This window comes from Pantherophis guttatus, chromosome 2, assembly GCF_059756535.1.
Source record: "Pantherophis guttatus breed Tessera chromosome 2, ASM5975653v1, whole genome shotgun sequence".
Classification (NCBI taxonomy): domain Eukaryota; kingdom Metazoa; phylum Chordata; class Lepidosauria; order Squamata; family Colubridae; genus Pantherophis; species Pantherophis guttatus.
The window spans coordinates 135,424,236-135,441,615 of NC_142064.1; the positions used below are offsets into that span (position 1 = coordinate 135,424,236).

A 17,380-nucleotide genomic window follows, 5' to 3' on the forward strand; every position below is an offset into this window, starting at 1 on the left:
TTGTCTTTTAATGATCCCGTAATCCCAGGCATTAGGGTAGAGTCGGGGCAACTGGAGCGAGCTGAGTGTTTACTGGCCAGAAGCCCTTCCTGTTGCCAATGCAGAATTTGCAGCTCATATATTTACTCATTGTGCCCAGAGAGAGAAATACCTGCTGCTACCTAGGATCGAACTCACAGCCTCCTGCTTGTGAGGCAAGAGCTCCACCTCTAGGCCACTGCACCACTCTAAAATACATCTGTGCCAATTCCAATGGCAAATTAGAGATTAGTGGGTTCACTAAAAATGACTATTCCATATCGTCCATCTTATTATTTATTTATTTATTTATTTATTTATTTATTTATTTATTTATTTATTTATTTATTTATTTATTTATTTTGTATACCGCCCTTCTCCCAGAAGGGACTCAGGGCGGTGAACAGCCAAAATTAAAAAACATACAATTCAAAAGTTAAGATAATTAAAAAAAAATAAATCCCTGGCTACCCAATTTAAAACCCCAAATCCATAAAATTATTTTAAAATCCCAATTAAAACCATTTAGGCTAGGCCGGCTTGATGAAATAAAAACGTCTTCAGGGCCTTACGGAAGGCACGGAGGTCCGGGATCAATCGTATTCCAGGAGGCAGCTCATTCCACAGGGCAGGGGCCCCCACAGAGAAGGCTCGCCCCCTGGGGGCCGCCAGCCGACATTGCCTGACCGACGGCACCCCGAGGAGGCCCTCTCTGTGAGAGCGTATTGGCCGGTGGGAGGTTATCGGTAGCAGCAGGCGGTCTCGCAAATACCCTGGCCCTAAGCCATGGAGCGCTTTAAAGATGAGAACCAACACCTTTATATGTACCAAAGTATCATAATAGTAAATAGTACACTCCAAGGAAAATGTACATCCTTCTGTCATATTGGCTCACATTTACTCATGCCCTAGTAACTTCCAGATTGGACTATTATAATGTGCTTTTTTTTTTTTTTTTAATTTGATTTATATGCCGCCCTTCTCCGGAGACTCAGGGCGGCTTACAATGTGCTCAGCAATAGCCTTCATCCTTTTGTATATTTATACAAAGTCAGCTTTTTGCCCCCACAAACTGGGTCCTCATTTCACCTACCTTAGAAAGGATGGAAGGCTGAGTCAACCTTGAGCCTTGGCGAGATTCGAACCCTGCAGTAATTGCAGGCAGCTGGTCTTAATAACCAGCTTAATAACAGGGTGCCTTAAACCACTGTACTACCAAGGCTCTGTTCTACATGGAGCTGCACTTGAATGGTATTTTGAAACTGCAGCTGGTGTAGAACATAGCGGAAAGTTATATATACTCCCATATTGCAATTCTGCTCTGCACTGGATGCCAGTTTGCTTCTGGTCTAATTCAAGGTCTTGTTTTAGATTTAAATTTAGATGGCTTATTTTTCTAATCAATATTGTTCTACCTCTGCAAATTCCCTCCTCTGCTGCATCAACATGCTGGCAACTTTCATTTACTTCTCTCAGTCTGGAAGTATAGATGCAAATTTTTCTGCCAAACAAACTCAGAACACCCGGGAGATGTGGTGGCTTAGTTGAGGACTACCTGTACAAGTAGTCCTCAATTTACAACAGTTCATTTAGGGACTGCCCAAAGTTACAACAGCACTGGAAAAAAAAGGGTTTATGACCTTTTTTTCACACTTACGACCATTGATGCATCGCCATGGTCACGTGGTCAAAATTCAGATGCTTAACAACTGATTCGTATTTATGATAGTTGCATTGTCCCGGGATCACACGATTCCCTTTCTGACAAGCAAAATCAATGAGGAAGCCAGATTCACTTAACAACTGTATCACTAATTTAACAACTGCAGTGATCCACTTAACAACTTTGGCAAGAGAGATCGTAAAATGGGACAAAATTCAATTATCAATTGCCTTGTTTAGCAACAAAAATGTTGGGCTCAACTGAGGCTGTAGGTTGAGGGCTGCCTGTATTGCTGGGAGTACATACATAACCATAAGGCAGTGTTTCTCAACCTTGGTAGCTTGAAGATGGGTGGACTTCAACTCCCAGAATCCCCCAGCCGTCCACCCATCTTCAAGCTACCAAGGTTGAGAAACACTGCCATAAGGGTTCTAAACAAGGCTTAAAAATTGTATATTTGTTTGCATTACGTTGAGAGGATGCTAAAATGCTTTCAGAATACATCTAGATTTTAAACTACAATTTGAAGTATTTGATCCCAGTATCAGTTCCATAAAAGCAATTTTTAGAAGCACGTGAAAATCCGAACAGAATAAGTGCTGTTTAACTACAGCCTACAGATGAAAAATGAAAGATAACAAACTATGCTTGGTACGATTGCAGAGATAAGTGTTTTCACATAAAATATTTAAAGTAAACCAAACTCAAAAGCAAAGTTCTGAAATAGCATCTGCTGCTCAAAGATGGATATATTCTCCAGGCACTGGAAAGCAGAAGAAGATCCATTACTCGACAGACGGAACTTCAATTGGTTCATGGAATCGTACCAAAAACAGGCAGGCCACTTTTTACAAAAATTCTGGAAATAAGGCCAGAGTGAATTCGATCAGCTCAATGAGCTAAGGAGACTAATATAGGTAGTCCTCAACTTACGACCACAAGTCGGGTCCAAAATTTATGGTTATTAAGTGAGAAATTTGTTAAGTGAGCTTTGCCCCATTTTACCACTTTTCTTGCCACATTGGTTACATCGATCACTGCAGTTCTTAAGTTAGTTAACGCGGTTGTTAAGTCAATCTGGCTTCCCCATGGACTTGTCAGAAGGTTGCCAAAGGGGATTGCATGACTGCAACCGTTATAAATGTGAGTCAGTTGACAAGCACCCGAACGTAAATCATGTGACCAAGGAGATGCTGCAACAGTCATAAGTATGAAAAATAAGTCACTTTTTCCAGTGCCGTTGTAACTTCAAACGGTCAACTAAATAAATTGCTGTAAGTCGAGGACTAGCTGTAACCACCGACTTTTTCTATTCTGCACTACAACTAAGCTGTCTGCACCTTTGATTTATAATATGCCTTCTGCTTTTTGAAAAGTTATCATGTATATACAGTATAGTCCTTCCGTATCAAAGTACAGTTCAGGAGTGGGAAGATTTTTCGGCACCGCATTTACCTTCCCCTCTGAGATAGCCATGAAGCCGCTAGAAGCGCCTATTTCCTTCTCAAACTAATCTGAATTCTTCATCATATCTGAACTTGGGGGAGCTCTGGCTACATCAGGGTTACCCTAAATTTGGAATATATCAAGGGATTCAAGTTACTTTACAAGTAGACATGGATGATTCTAGTTTCCTTCTCTGGGCTTCAACAGAAAAAAGCCAATGGGGGTGTGGGAGGCATGGGGAATGGGACAGGATTTGCCAGTGCTTGTAGTGACAATGTTAAACTATGGTGGTGTTGCTAAAATGGATCCCAGCTGAATGCATCCGTCCTGTTCCTGCTCGACCCAAAACTATTGTCACAATGCAAGCAGCAGATCCCTTTGTTATATTTTGTTAAGACTAAATGTATTTGCCAGAATTTAAAAACGCAAGCAGGCCTTTGCAAGGCATTGAAATGACTGAATTTAAAATAAAGAGTGACAGATTAAAGAAAACAATTGACTTGTTATTGAGAACTAAACAGCAAGGCCTGACTGGAGTCTGAAGAGATGTAATAACTTCTTTCATTTGTAGGAATGAAGCTCATCATGACCTCCCTTCGCTCAAGAGTTCAAGGAAGAGGCTGCATCCCATCCCCCCCCCCACCTTGACAGCCTTAAACCATTAAAAAAATGTTTTATAGGCAGAGTTCAGCCATGACAGATCAAAGATCAGTAAGAAAGGCGCTTGGAAAAGTTTGGGCTTCAAGAACTCTAATATGGGAAAATGCTGCCTGATGAATCTCTGGATTCTCTGTTCATTAAAGCTTCCTAGCTGGCTTTATACATCGCACAAAGTACATGTTTTCTTTGCAGTTTAGTGCGATGTGCAAACAGGAACAAGGCATAAGCCATTGTTATTTTTTTAGGGCGGTAAATCACTATTTGTTACTAGTTTATTTATTTGAACCGTGGCTTATGTGAAGTATGAAACATGAAGAGATGGTTTAATTTGTGGTTTCATGAATTATTTCTGCTTTTTCTGCCACATCAAGGGGCTTTAACTAATCCTTAGAAGTGCAAGGCAAGGGTGATAAAAGTTTGAAAAAGTTTCTTTCTTTGATATTCCTTATCTGTCTTTTGAGAAGTAGCCTAATGGTTCATTCTTGCCTGTGGCATTGTTCTTGTTCCCTTTCAACTGGAGAAGAGAAATATTATTCTGCCTAATTAGGCTTGGCTCATGGGATGCCAGAGGGAGGCCCTTTCTGTTTTTTAAATGAGAGCAGTAAATACAATACCTGTAAGTACAAGCTGTCACTGTAATTTATGATATTATATCCATGTTATGTGAAGCATTAACATCAGCACGACCCGATAACAGAGGCTAAACCTACAGGCTTCAGACCTATAATGGTTTCCTCACATCAACACTCTTAACTTTGAGAAAGACAACAGTTAAGGTAACGAACTCGGGCACAATGGAGAGAAAGCAAATCCCTTCCGCTTTGATTTGAAGATGATAAGAACATCTCACTGCAAACCTTCAGATATTCTCTGCCGGTAGATTCCATACAGATGCTACTTTAACATGAAATGCTAAGTCATCTAGATGCACTTCCTTGGCTATCTCTGAGGAATGTGCCTCAGCATCTCCGTCTCATTAGGTGACCATTTTGGAATGTACGTATGTATGTATGTATGTATGTATGTATGTATGTATGTATGTATGTATGTTTATTTATTTATTTATTTATTGAATTTGTTTGCTGTCCATTTCGCCTGTCAGAGCCAATGGTACTGATGCCGTTTTCAATCTGAGGGCTCCCCAGATGTTCAGGCTTGACACAATTCCAGTCAGCATGGTGAGAATTTTAGGAATTGAAACCCACCCATCTGGATGGCACCCAGTTTATAGAAGACTAGATTAAGAGATCCAAGATAAACCTGAAGCAATCCGGCTACCTTAGTCCAGGCAAAACCCCAAGCTCTCAATTTCTGTCAAAAAATTGAAATGCCGTGATTTTGATTTCATGACTAAGATTCTTACAGTGGGGTATAAAAAGAAAGAATTTGTATATAACTGATTTCAGGATTTCCAAAACTGAAACCTATGCTTTGGAAAACCCTGCTTTTTTAAGGCAATCTCTTGCCACCCATCACTTCTCCAGACATGTTAACAATGGTATCAAACTTTCAGCTTGAACCTACTTGATTGGGTAGGTCTCATCTTTTCTTCTCTGCTTCTCGTGTTGAGGGATAGCCTCCCAGCCAAAAGTAAGACTCCAATCAAAGTTTCCCCGACTGTGCTGCTTCCCATATTGGATGGGCTTGGAAAATTCAAAGGTGTTCAGGTCAATGGTGGTGATATCTGGACTGACCACAGCTGTGGGCTCTTCAGCAATGCGCGATAGGAGAGGTTCTAACCATCCATGGAAACATTCACCTGAGGAAAAAATCAATCAGGAACTGCTACACCATCTCCACAAAAATAAATCCCTATTTCCAAATTCTGCTGTTGTAGGAGATGACCAGGCTGAGCCCGGGGACGGAGTCAAATGTGTCATCAGTTTGGAGTCCCTATGCTCCAAGAGACCTAAGTCCAGCCCCCCTTGAATTCCAATTACTTTTATCTAGCACCAATTTACCTTGACCGTTTAGTAGATCAGATTCTTGTGTATAAGTAGCATGTAATAAACTTGAAGTACTTTGAACTAAACTCCTGTTCCTGCTTCTTTCTTTGTACCTGACAGTTGCTGCGGTCACTTCTACCTTTCAAAGTTTTTCAGAGATACCTGATGCTCAGGAACTGCTACTCTGAAAATATTTCTCTTATAATGTTCACTTTCTTGCCCATGGAAAGTCATACGGATCCCCAATTTTCTTTGAAAAGCTTCAATATTTATTGCCTTAACATTTGCAAGATGAGGACATCTGATCTTTTCTGGGCTAAGAATATACCCAGGATCAAATCTGGCTGGTATGTGGATTATAGACAGTTTTGGAATTACCTGGGCCATAGGTTAGACCAGAGGTCTTCAACTTGGCAGCTTGAAGACTTGTGGACTTCAACTCCCAGAATTCTCCAGCCAGCATAGACTGACAAATAAAAAATGCCTTTCCAGAAAAAGATAATGACAAAGCATTTTCATATTGCCGTCAAGAAAACTTGCATTAAAGTGTCCAGATGTCAATCTCAATGCATAGAATTATAGAATCATAGGACTGGAAGGAACCATGGAGGCCATCTATCCCTATCCCTATTCTGCCCCTATCCAAGGCAAGAGTCCTTATACTATCCTGGACAAATAGTTGTCCAATCTTTTCTTGAAAACCTCCAGCGATAAGAGCACCAATAACTCCAGGAAGCAAGATGTTCTATTGATTAATTTTTCTCACGGTCAGAAAATTCCTCCTCATTTCCAGGTTGGATCTCCCTCTGACGAACTTCCATCCATTGCTTCTTGTCCTGCCCTCAGATGCTTTGGAGAATAAATTGATGCCCTCTTCCCTATGACAGCCCTTCTAGTATTGAAAGACTACTTTCAGGCCTCCCCTAAGCCTTCTCCTCATTAGGCTAAACATGCTGTATTTTTTGGAGTGTAAGACACACCTTTTTTCCCCTAAAAGAGGCTGAAAATTTGGGTGCGTCTTATACTCCGAATGTAGCTTTTTCAAAGCTTTTTTTCAGCCTTAACGAGGCACTAGCGAGGCGCTAGCAAGTGAAGCGATCTTCCTAGCTTTGCCTCCTCTCTCGACTCTCTGCTGTGTTTTAACGAGGCACTAGCGAGTGAAGCAATCTCCATGCTTTGTTCCGACTCTCAGCTGTTTTTTAGAAGCTTTTTTTCAGCCCTAACTAGGCGCTAGCTGAGTGAAGCGATCTCCCCATGCTTTGCCTGCTTTTCTCATTGCTGCTTCCTCTCAGCTGTGCCTTAGAAGCTGTTTTTTATCCCCAAGCAGGGGATAAAAAACCAGCAAACTAATGTGCTGAAGCTGACCAGACTAAGCCAGATGAATACCTGGTAGGCAGATTTCCCCCCCTATTTTCTTCCCCAAAAACTAAGCTGCGACTTATATTCCGGTGCATCTTATACTCCGAAAAATATGGTACTTAGTTCCTTTAGCTGTTAATTTTTTATTTATTTTTTATTTTGATTTATATGCCGCCCTTCTCCGGAGACTCAGGGCATCTTACAATGCGTTAAGCAATAGCCTTCATTCTTTTGTATATTTATACAAAGTCAGCTTATAGCCCCCACAAACTGGGTCCTCATTTAACCTACCTTAGAAAGGATGGAAGGCTGAGTCAACCTTGAGCCTGGTAAGATTCGAACCTGCAGTAATTGCAGGCAGCTGTGTTAATAACAGGGTGCTTTAGACCACTGTACTACCAAGGCCCATAATTGTATGATTTAGCCTTCAGATCCATTATCATCTTTCTTGCTCTTCTCTGCACTCTTCCTAGGGCCTTAACATCCTTTTTGAATGGTGGTAACCAGAACTGGGTGTAGTATTTCAAATGTGGTCTCACTAGTGCAATACAGAATGGTACTATCACTTCTTGTGATCTTGATGTTATCCTTCTGTTGATGCAGCCAAGGACTCTGTTGGGTTTTTTTGGCAGCTGTAGCACACTGCTGACTCATACTTAAGCAATAATTCCCCAGGGCATCAAGATCCCTCTCACAGGCACTACTGTTGAGCTAGGTACTGCCTGCCCTGTACCTGTGCACCCGGTTTTTCCTGCCTAAGTATGGGACCTTACTTTTTCAGCACTGAACTGCATCTTATTGGATAGGGCTCAATGCTAAAGTCTGTCAGTATCCTTCTGACTCTTGAGTCTATCTTCCAAACAAATAGAGCCATTAAGTAATTTGCAAAATTGGACAAAATGGACAAAAATGGAACCATGGAGGGAAAAGATCGTATGAGATCTAAAAATGGAGAGACAAAGGGCTGAAGTAAATATAGTGAACATTCTGGGAATCAAACTTATCTAAGGGTTTTTTTAAAAAAACCACATACTCTATACAAGAGAATCAGAACATGCCTCCAGGACAGAGACGCTTATATGTATATTAAATGAATAATGCATTGAATGCATAGGTTCCTGACTCCTAGCTACTCTACTTCATTTCCTTTGCAATTAAATATTGAATGATGATGCATCCAACCTACATCTGAGCATGTTGGATGCAGTTTTATTGCCTTAACATCTTGAACAAAAAATAGCATTCTTAGTACAGTCTGTTAATTAGGTCATTCAAGTGCCATCCACACAACACAACAATCAGAATCGGTAGCATTAAGCCTGCCATGCCCATTCAACGCATTGGGCTGCTCATTAGTGGATGGAGATTGATCAAGGGGCGAATATGGTTCTGTGAACCAACCCGAGATGTAGAGCAATCAATTAATGCAGTGTTTCTCAACCTTGGCAACTCTAAGATGTGTTGAGACACCCCGAATTAACACATACAAGTCTATGAACTGGCACTGCGTGTCAAGGGGGGGAAAAGGCAAACTTTATCAAGAAAGAGATTTATTACTTACAATGAGCATCCAAGAAAGTGAGGACATCACCCTTGGCAACACTGGCACCAAGCAATCGGGCAGTTATTAAGCCCTTTCTCTCCAACTGCCGGACGACTCTGACTACCTGCAATTGCTTCACATAGTTGTCCAACTCGTCTTTCAAGTAGTCTGAAAGAGAATTCATCAAACATGAGGCCAGGTTATCTACAGAACTGTCTTTGTACCATTACACTGTCCCATCCCACTCGGTCAGGCAGGGAAAATACGTTGCGGACACTGTCAGTTAAATAATTCTGATTGGCAGGATCCAGGAAGAATGCCTTCTCTGCCTTTGTCCTCACTCTGTGTGGCTCCACTCTCCTGGCCTTTCAGAAAGGTATAAAGACATGGTGGTGCGGGCGGCCTTGCTTGCGGTTCACATAGAAGCATGCGGCCATGGGGTTGGTTGGTTGGTGCCCTGAAAGCAATGGTGAAATCCAAATTCTTTTACTACCGGTTCTGTGGGCATGGCTTAGTGGGCATGGTGTGGTTTGGTGGGCGTGGCAGGGGAAGGATACTGCAAGATCTCCATTCCCACCCTACTACAGGGGAAGGATACTGCAAAATCTCCATTCCCTCCCCACTCCTGGAAGAAGGATATTGCAAAATCTCCATTCCCACCCCACTCTGGGGCCAGCCAGAGGTAGTATTTGCCGGTTCGCCAAACTACTCAAAATTTCCACTACCAGTTCTTTAGAACCTGTCAGAACCTGCTGGATTTCACTCCTGCCTGAAAGCCCTCCCTTTTTCTTTTAATTAATTTTTAACATTTTTTAAAATCATCCTTGCCTCTTTTTAAATTTTAACTTTTGTTTTTATGTTTTAATATTTTATTGTACACCACCCAGAGTCCCTTTATGAGGGAGATGGGCAGACACGTAGTCAGCCAGTCAGTCAGTGGGATATGATGCTCAAGAGTCTGGTGACAATGGGAGTCAGATTCTCATCCCTATGGGGGATCAATTTAATCTCCAGTTTTTAATTTCACGTTTACTTTTTGCTTGAAAACAAGCTTAAGAACTAAAAAGTGCTTATGAAACCATATATGATGATTAGAGAAATGAATGGCTCAGGAAAAAAAATGAGAAGTTGGGACCAGAGAAAGGTAGTGAAGAAAAAAAAATATACAATCTTTACCAGTCAAAGAGTGCGATTTTATACATGTTCGAGCAGGAAAATAAAAGCCTACTATGATCATTGAAATTCGTTCTCAAACACACACACACACACACACACACACACACACACACACACACTCTCTCTTATGTATTAATACTTCAAAGCAGGTTGCTATACTTTCAAACAAATACACCCAAGAGTATGCTGTAGAAGACATATGCTTTGATTCTTGCTATTCAAGAATGGGGAACACACCATAACAAACAACAAAAAACAAACCCCACTGGCAGCATTTGATTAAAGCATTAAATTTTATATTATTTAATAAAAATTATTTATTATAAAAAAAAATATTTTTGCCCATTGCCCAAATTTCTTATCCATTACTTGGAAAATGTTTTCAAATCACTGGTCTTCAGCTAGCGGCTCAGAACATATTAGAACTTGCTTTGCAGCCTTGTTCACTTTAGATTACATGCACAGGAAGGCCGCTACACTTTTTTTTTAAAGAACTCAAAAGTGAATTAAAATTAAACACTGCATAACAAACTGCACTAGAGGTTTCAAAAGTCTAATAAACAATTCTGGGCGATGATTTATCTCCCTGACTGTTCTGGGTCTAAGCATTTCATACAATGTTGACATGGGAAAGTATACTGATCAAAAAAGCAGAATGCACTGAGTAAGAAAGCAGGTATTCATTGGATAGAGGTGGGGTGGGAAAATAGGTGATTTTGTACAGATGCCTAAAAGTTTATCTAAGTGCTTTTGTTGCTCTGTTGCTTAGCACTAATTTCAGGAGTGTATACAAGGCAGTTCCTATCGCTACCCACCCATTCTTCAAACAGAAGATAATACTTCTCAATGACGTCCTTTCTTATGCTAATATCTAAGAGTTACAGGCTCCTTTCCTTCACTGTGTGCCCCCAGAGTACATCCAGTAATGGGAGTTGGGAGTCTAACATATTTGGAGGGATCAAGATTGGGGGCAAAACCAGTAGTGGGATTCAAATAATTTAACAATCGGTTCTCTGCCCTAATGATTTCTTCCAACAACCAATTCACCAAACTGCTCAGAAATTTAACAACCGGTTCTCCTGAAGTGGTGCGAACTGGCTGAATCCCACCACTGGGCAAAACGATGTTGAATATCTTGCTTGCCAATATCCAATTACTTGCATTAATTGCAGAACCCTATTTATTTATCAGGAAACAAAAAAAGGGGAACTCTGTTTCTCTCATCCCCACTCCCCCTTAAGCCAGCATCTCTTAGCATCAAAGCTAAGTCCTTATTTAGAATTACTCTAACCACACTTTTGGTGGCAGGTGCAACCTGTGGGCAGGAAGCAGTTCAAGTCTCTGTGGGGAGAGATTGTTAGCTTTGTAAATTGCAGCCACCCTGAAGGACTCTGTTGTGAATCTGAAGGGTATAATAGTGGTACAGAAGAGGAAGAGGGCAGGAAATGACAGCACGGAATTGGAAAATGACAACTATGAAATAGAAGCAACTTTCAGCCAAAGTAGCTGAGGAGTTGTCTTCTTACAGTCACATATACACGAACAAACACACTCTCCCACTAACTCTGAAGTCTTTGGAGATACTAGAAATAATAGTTTACTACAGCGTCAACAATAAAAATTGTTACTTGATTAACTAGGTCAAGCAAATTATTGTCTCCCCGCATTAGACAGGAGGTTTTTAACAAAGTCCATTCTCTTTAAAATTCACAGATTATGTGCAGGATAATGGGCAAATAATTTTGTTTCATTCTTCACTGTGGATAGAATGGTATGGTGGTGGCTTGTTCTTGAAAACTCTCCATTTGAAGATCACCCAATATAAATCTGGTTTTAAGATAACAAATGATAGGAAGGGACAGCAATAAAGGCCTTGAATCTGTACTTTACCTGGACTGTTGTGAGCATAAAGGCAGTGAGTGAGAGCAAAACTCTGTTTTTTTGCTTCGCAGGAAAAGCAAGATAAAAATCTTATTATCAGGAGAACATAATATTTATAGCAAGGAAGCCTAAAACCAGATATCGTGTTTCCCCAAAAATAAGACATGTCCAGATAATAAGCCCAATCGAGCTTTTCAGCGCATGCAATAATATAAGTCAGCCCTGCAAAATAAGCCCCCCCACCAACTACTTACACGCATGTGTAGCCGGTCCCGCCATTTCCTCTGATTGCTTGCCGTGCAAACAACATGATGTGAGGAGGCAAAGCAGGAGGATGGAGGGGAGCATGCCCTCCCTTCCCTGTTCTTCGCGCCGGCTGAGTGGCCCAACATGTCCCACCCCACGCCAATGACAACAGCACTCTTGCTGCTTCCCTTCCCCGCCATCTCTTTATTGAGAGGGGTGGCAGATGGGGCGGGGGAGAAGCAAGACGTGTGGAGCGAGACATGGCTCCCCTTGCTGTCTCTTCTACCCTCCCCCTCACTGGGCACGGCAGGGCTCCTCCCCCTTGCTTACCCACCAACCCCCTTTCAGGATGGAATTTGTGGGTGGCAGGTGGGGCAGGTGAGAAGCGGGACGCAGGTCTTACCTTTCAAGCTCCATCACTTTCCTTGCCGTTGTGTCCAGGGAAACACGCTGTAAAAGAAAACCTCCTCGCGAGTTCGAGAAGTTTGATTGAACTCACGAGGAGGTTTTCTTTTTTAGTGTGTTTCCCTGGACACAATGGCAAGGAAAGCGATGGAGCTTGAATGGTAAGACCTGCGTCCCGCTTCTACCTGCCCCACCTGCCATCCACAAATTCCATCCCTAAAGGGGGCGGGTGGCTAAGCGAGGGGCAGGAGCCCTGTCATGCCTGACGAGGCTGGGAGAAGAGACGGCAGGGGGAGCCATATCTCACTCCACATATCTCGCTTCTCCCCCGCCCCACCTGCCACCCCTCTTGATAAAGAGACGGTGGGGAAGGGAAGAAGCTGTTGCCATTGGGGTGGGGTGGGACGTGTTGGGCCGCTTGGCCGGCGCGAAGAATAGGGAGGGGAGGCGACGGGAGCTATGGGATATCTAGTCCCACGCTCGCCGCCTCCTGCACCCCCAAAATAATAAGACCCCCCCGATAATAAGGCCAAGCCCTTATTTGGGGGGGGGAATCAAAAGAAAATAAGACCTTGTCTTATTTTCGGGGAAACACTGTAGATAGGGATGTTTTCTGTCTTCATGTGAGTGCACATGCGTTTTCAGAGTCTAACAGCAAGCAAAAACCTAAACAAAATAGCCCAATAAGTGTAAGTTATCTGTATTAAAATATATATTAAAAAGAATTCTTAGTGACAGTAGTTTACTTGTTCTTTATATTAATTAAAACTCTAGTTAAATTCTTATTGATTTTAATATTTCCTGAGCGATTGGGTCAAAACTAGCTTTGGAATTTTTTCTATATATGTAAAGGTAAAGGTTCCCCTGCACATGTGTGCTAGCCGTTTCCGGCTGTAGGGGCGGTGCTCATCTCCGTTTCTAAGCCGAAGAGCCAGCGCTGTCTGAAGACGTCTCCATGGTCATGTGGCCGACATGACTAAACGCCAAAGGCGCACAGAACGCTGTTACTTTCCCACCAAAGTGGTCCCTATTTTTCTACTTGCATTTTTTACGTGCTTTCAAATTGCTAGGTTGGCACAAGCTGGGACAAGTAACGGGAGCTCACCCTGTTACGCAGCACTAGGGATTCGAACCGCTGAACTGTCGACCTTTCGATCGACAAGCTCAGCGTCTTAGCCACTGAGCCACCACATCCCTTAAAGTTCTTATTATCACCAGCCAAACTCATATGCTACTCTTGCTTCAGATTTTCTTTTGAAGAAAGAGCCTAGTAATGCAAATAGGGACCTTCATAACTGACTCCGAAATTGTGTTTTTAATTGTCAGCACAATTTTAGTAACCAGTCTTAGCCACTGAGCCACGATGTCCTCTCTGTATATGTATGCAGCCTAAATAATAGACAACAGATAAAAAAATAAAATAAAACAATGCTTATTAATTAAGTAAAAGAGAGAGAAGTTTGCTATCCATTTTGTTGTCTATTATTTAGGCTGTATATGTACATATACAGCCTAAATAATAGACAATGAAACAGTTAGCAAACCTCTCTTTTACTTAACTAATACGCATTGTTTTCTTACGAATTGGCTCTGCCTTCTGTACTGGTGTTAGTTTAAGATGAGAACAGGAAGGGGTTAATCGTTAATGGTCCTGAATATTTGTTCAAAGCAATTCAAAGCAAGGAAGGCCTTTTGTTAAGAAAATTTCCAGCTAAGGAAAAAAAATGATAGGCAACTGCTTATTCATATGGGGTGAGTTAATGCTTGCAAAGCAATTTATAATCCATCTAGGCATCTCTATATTACAACACTACATTACAAGATTCAAAGAGAAACATAATTCTTTTATGTTTGGAGAACTCCTAGGCCTTTGTCTACAAGTATCAACAACTGTAGAGGTTTTGTATCAAATAGGTACTTTCCTGCTCAGAATGCTGTGTCAGGCATTCCAAGATGTCTGGAACTTATAATTTATGCATCCTTGACTCTACTGCTCAAGAAAAATGCTGCTCTTCCTCCCAAAATCCTGATGTTGAGGAGGCGATGGGGAATAGTAATCTCTGCATACATACACTAAACCCAAGACTCAGCTGGAGAACTAATCTGGCAAAAAAAGCTGGCAAAAAAAAAAAAAAATCAATGCACTTCTAGGCTGCATTAACAGAGGGATAGTTTCAAGGCCATCTGAAGTGTATACTGCATTGGTGAGACCATACTTGGAATACTGCATTCAGTTCTGGTCACCATGATACAAAAAAGATGTGGAGACTCTAGAAACAGGGCAGAAAAGAGCAACAAAGATGATTAGGAGATACAGTGAACGGTTGCAGTAACTGGGTATGTCTAGTCTAAGGAAGAGAATGATTAGTAATGATGTGATAGCAGCCTTCCATTACTTGAGGGGCTGTCACAGAGAAGGGGTTGACCTATTCTCCAAAGCACCTGAGGGCAGGATAAGAAGTAACAAGTGGAAGAACATTAAAGAAAAAGCCAACCTAGAACTAAGAAGAAATTTCCTGACAGACCAATTAATCAGTGGAATGACTTGCCTCCAGAAGTTGTGGACACTTTCATCACTGGAGGTTTTCAAGAACAGATAGAACAGCCATTTGTCCAGCATGGTATAGAGCCGTGATGGCGAACCTATGGCCACCAGAGGTGGCACGCAGCGTGAGCCATCACCCCAGTTCAGCTCCGCTGCGCATGCACCTCCCGCCAGCCAGCTGGTCTTCGGGTGTCTGCCACGCATGTGCGGGGGGTGGGGTGTGTGCAGGGGGGGCCACAAGCGCATGTGCGGGGGGCGTACACAGGGGCCGCGCACACATTGCATTTTGGGGGTTTGGGCATGCGCTTTGGGCACTTGGTCCGGAAAAGGTTAGTCATCACTGGTATAGGGTCTCCTGCTCGAGCAGATGTTGGAGTAGAAGACCTCCAAGGTCCCTTCTACCCCTATTATTCTATGTTCTGCATAAGCATCCATTTGGGGTATGCAAAGAAAGACAACTACAACATCTCGTCCACTATATGAAAGCAGAAGACTAAAGAAAATCCTTAGAACTGTTTGGCAATGGTCCTATCATTAGATAAAATGAAAAGTTACTTCAAGATGTATCATGAAAATTGCTAGATATTCAATTTCTCTTTCTGGTATTTTTTTTGCCTCCCAGATAGAATCATCTGAACTTTTCTGGCTTTTTTTTTTTTTTTTTTTTTTACAGAACTATATGAAGAGAACATTTGCTGTTCTACCTCCAGCAACAAAGTTCCTTAGGACAACTCTAGCAATTAATCTGTCTTCAGAATCGATTTATTTATTAGTGTTTTACCTTTCAATTTTAAAGTAACTCTTTTAAAAGGCAGGCTGCCAGCCAATAATCTGCTTTCTCACCTTTCCTGCAGGGCAGGTTTAGTGAAAAACATAGAAATAATACTTACAATATCAGCGTTGTGTGTTGGCATAGTATCATGTGCCAGAATCTCTAAAACAGCTGCATAGTTAAATGCTGCAGTTACAGCAAAGGAGTCAAAGAGGACATTAAACTTTTCAAAATACAGTGCTTCAAAAACCACACCGCTTTGAACAAGCTGCTTATTATTTCTGGAAATAAGATCTGCTTAATCTGATAAAAGCAGCAAGAAACTTTATAACCAGTTTGCTCACGAGCAGTCTTCTCAACTGCATTATTTCCAGTTGTGGAACACCTCTTAAAACTCATTCCCATTGTTAAATTAATGATGATTTAAGATTTCTTTGACTCATTGGTGGGGTGGGGTGGGATGGGTGGGATGGGGGAGCATGAGTGAGAAAAGGGAAAGGGTTAGAAGAAAATGCATGCTGTGGTGGAACAATATCAAGTTAGGAGCAGGATAGCATCACTTATAGCCATGAAGCTCAGGGGTTTTGGATGAAATCACTTCCTTTCAATTTAAACTACTATAATTTCTAACCTAATTTATGAGCTACAGAAACACACTATAAGGAGAAAGATGCCTTCTGCATTTCTCTGACACTCTGCCATGGAAGATACCGTATTTTTCGGACTATAAGACGCACTGGACTATAAGACGCACCTAGGTTTAGAGAAGGAAAACTAAGAAAAAAAAAGTTTTTGGCCTCCAAGCATCCCGTTTTTGCCCTCCCCGGGCCTGATTTTGACCTGCAGAGTGCTTCTGGATGCTGGGGAGGGCAAAAACAGGACACACGGAGGGTTTGGGAGGCCAAAAACAGACCCCTATTCACTATAAGACGCACAGACATTTCCACCCACTTTTTCGTCTGAAAAATATGGTACCTTTGGCTACAAGGATCAATAACCTGACTTGGCAAAAGCAGGACCCAGCATACAATCCTGGAAAAGATGCAGAGCCTCTTAGAAACAAGCATGGATTCTTCAAAAACATGCTGGCCAGCCTCCACATCTTGTCCTATGCTTGGAATGCCTCTGAAACCAAAGAACCTGAACAAGATTGTACCCGCTACTTTCTGTACTCATCTCTTGAGGTTGGAAGCTAATACCAGTAGTCCTTGACTTATGGTCATTTGTTTAGTGACTGTTCAAAGTTATAACAGCAATGAAAAAAGTGACTTATGACCGTTTTTCACATTTACGATTGTTGCAGCGTCCCCATGGTCATGTGATCCAAATTCAGACCCTTGGCAACTGGCATGTATCTATGACAGTTGCAGTGTCCTGGGGTCACGTGGTCATCTTTTGCTAACCTCTGACAGGCAAAGTCAATGGGGAAACCAGATTCATTTATCAATTGTGTTACTAACTTAACAACTGCAGCAAGAAAGGTTGTAAAATGGGACTAAACTCCCTTAAAAACTGTCTTGCTTAGCAACACAGATTTTGAGCTCAGTTGTGATCATAAGCTGAGGACTACCTGTAAGCATTTGATTGGCCCTATAAGTGATTAAAATACTAATCTTACTAGAAGGAAAAAATACACTTGTGTTGTTTCCATTAATAGATTTCATATTGGCTAATTGTGTTATTTGTCTAACTGCTAATATAAAACATTGCATTGTAAAAA

The 17,380-nt window shown here is 41.7% G+C and overlaps 1 protein-coding gene across 3 annotated transcripts in view; it reads right to left on the reverse strand.

Annotated features, from left to right (window-relative positions):
* Window positions 1–17,380, reverse strand: part of GALNT6 (polypeptide N-acetylgalactosaminyltransferase 6) — a 75,489-nt gene that overhangs the window by 17,414 nt on the left and 40,695 nt on the right. For all 3 annotated transcript variants that reach the window (XM_034412233.3, XM_034412232.3, XM_087886817.1), the window contains 2 exons: window positions 8,654–8,803; window positions 5,312–5,546 (listed from right to left, as the gene is read on the reverse strand). In XM_034412233.3, the coding sequence (XP_034268124.2) occupies window positions 5,312–5,546; window positions 8,654–8,803 (385 nt within the window). The remainder of the gene's footprint in view (window positions 1–5,311; window positions 5,547–8,653; window positions 8,804–17,380) is intronic.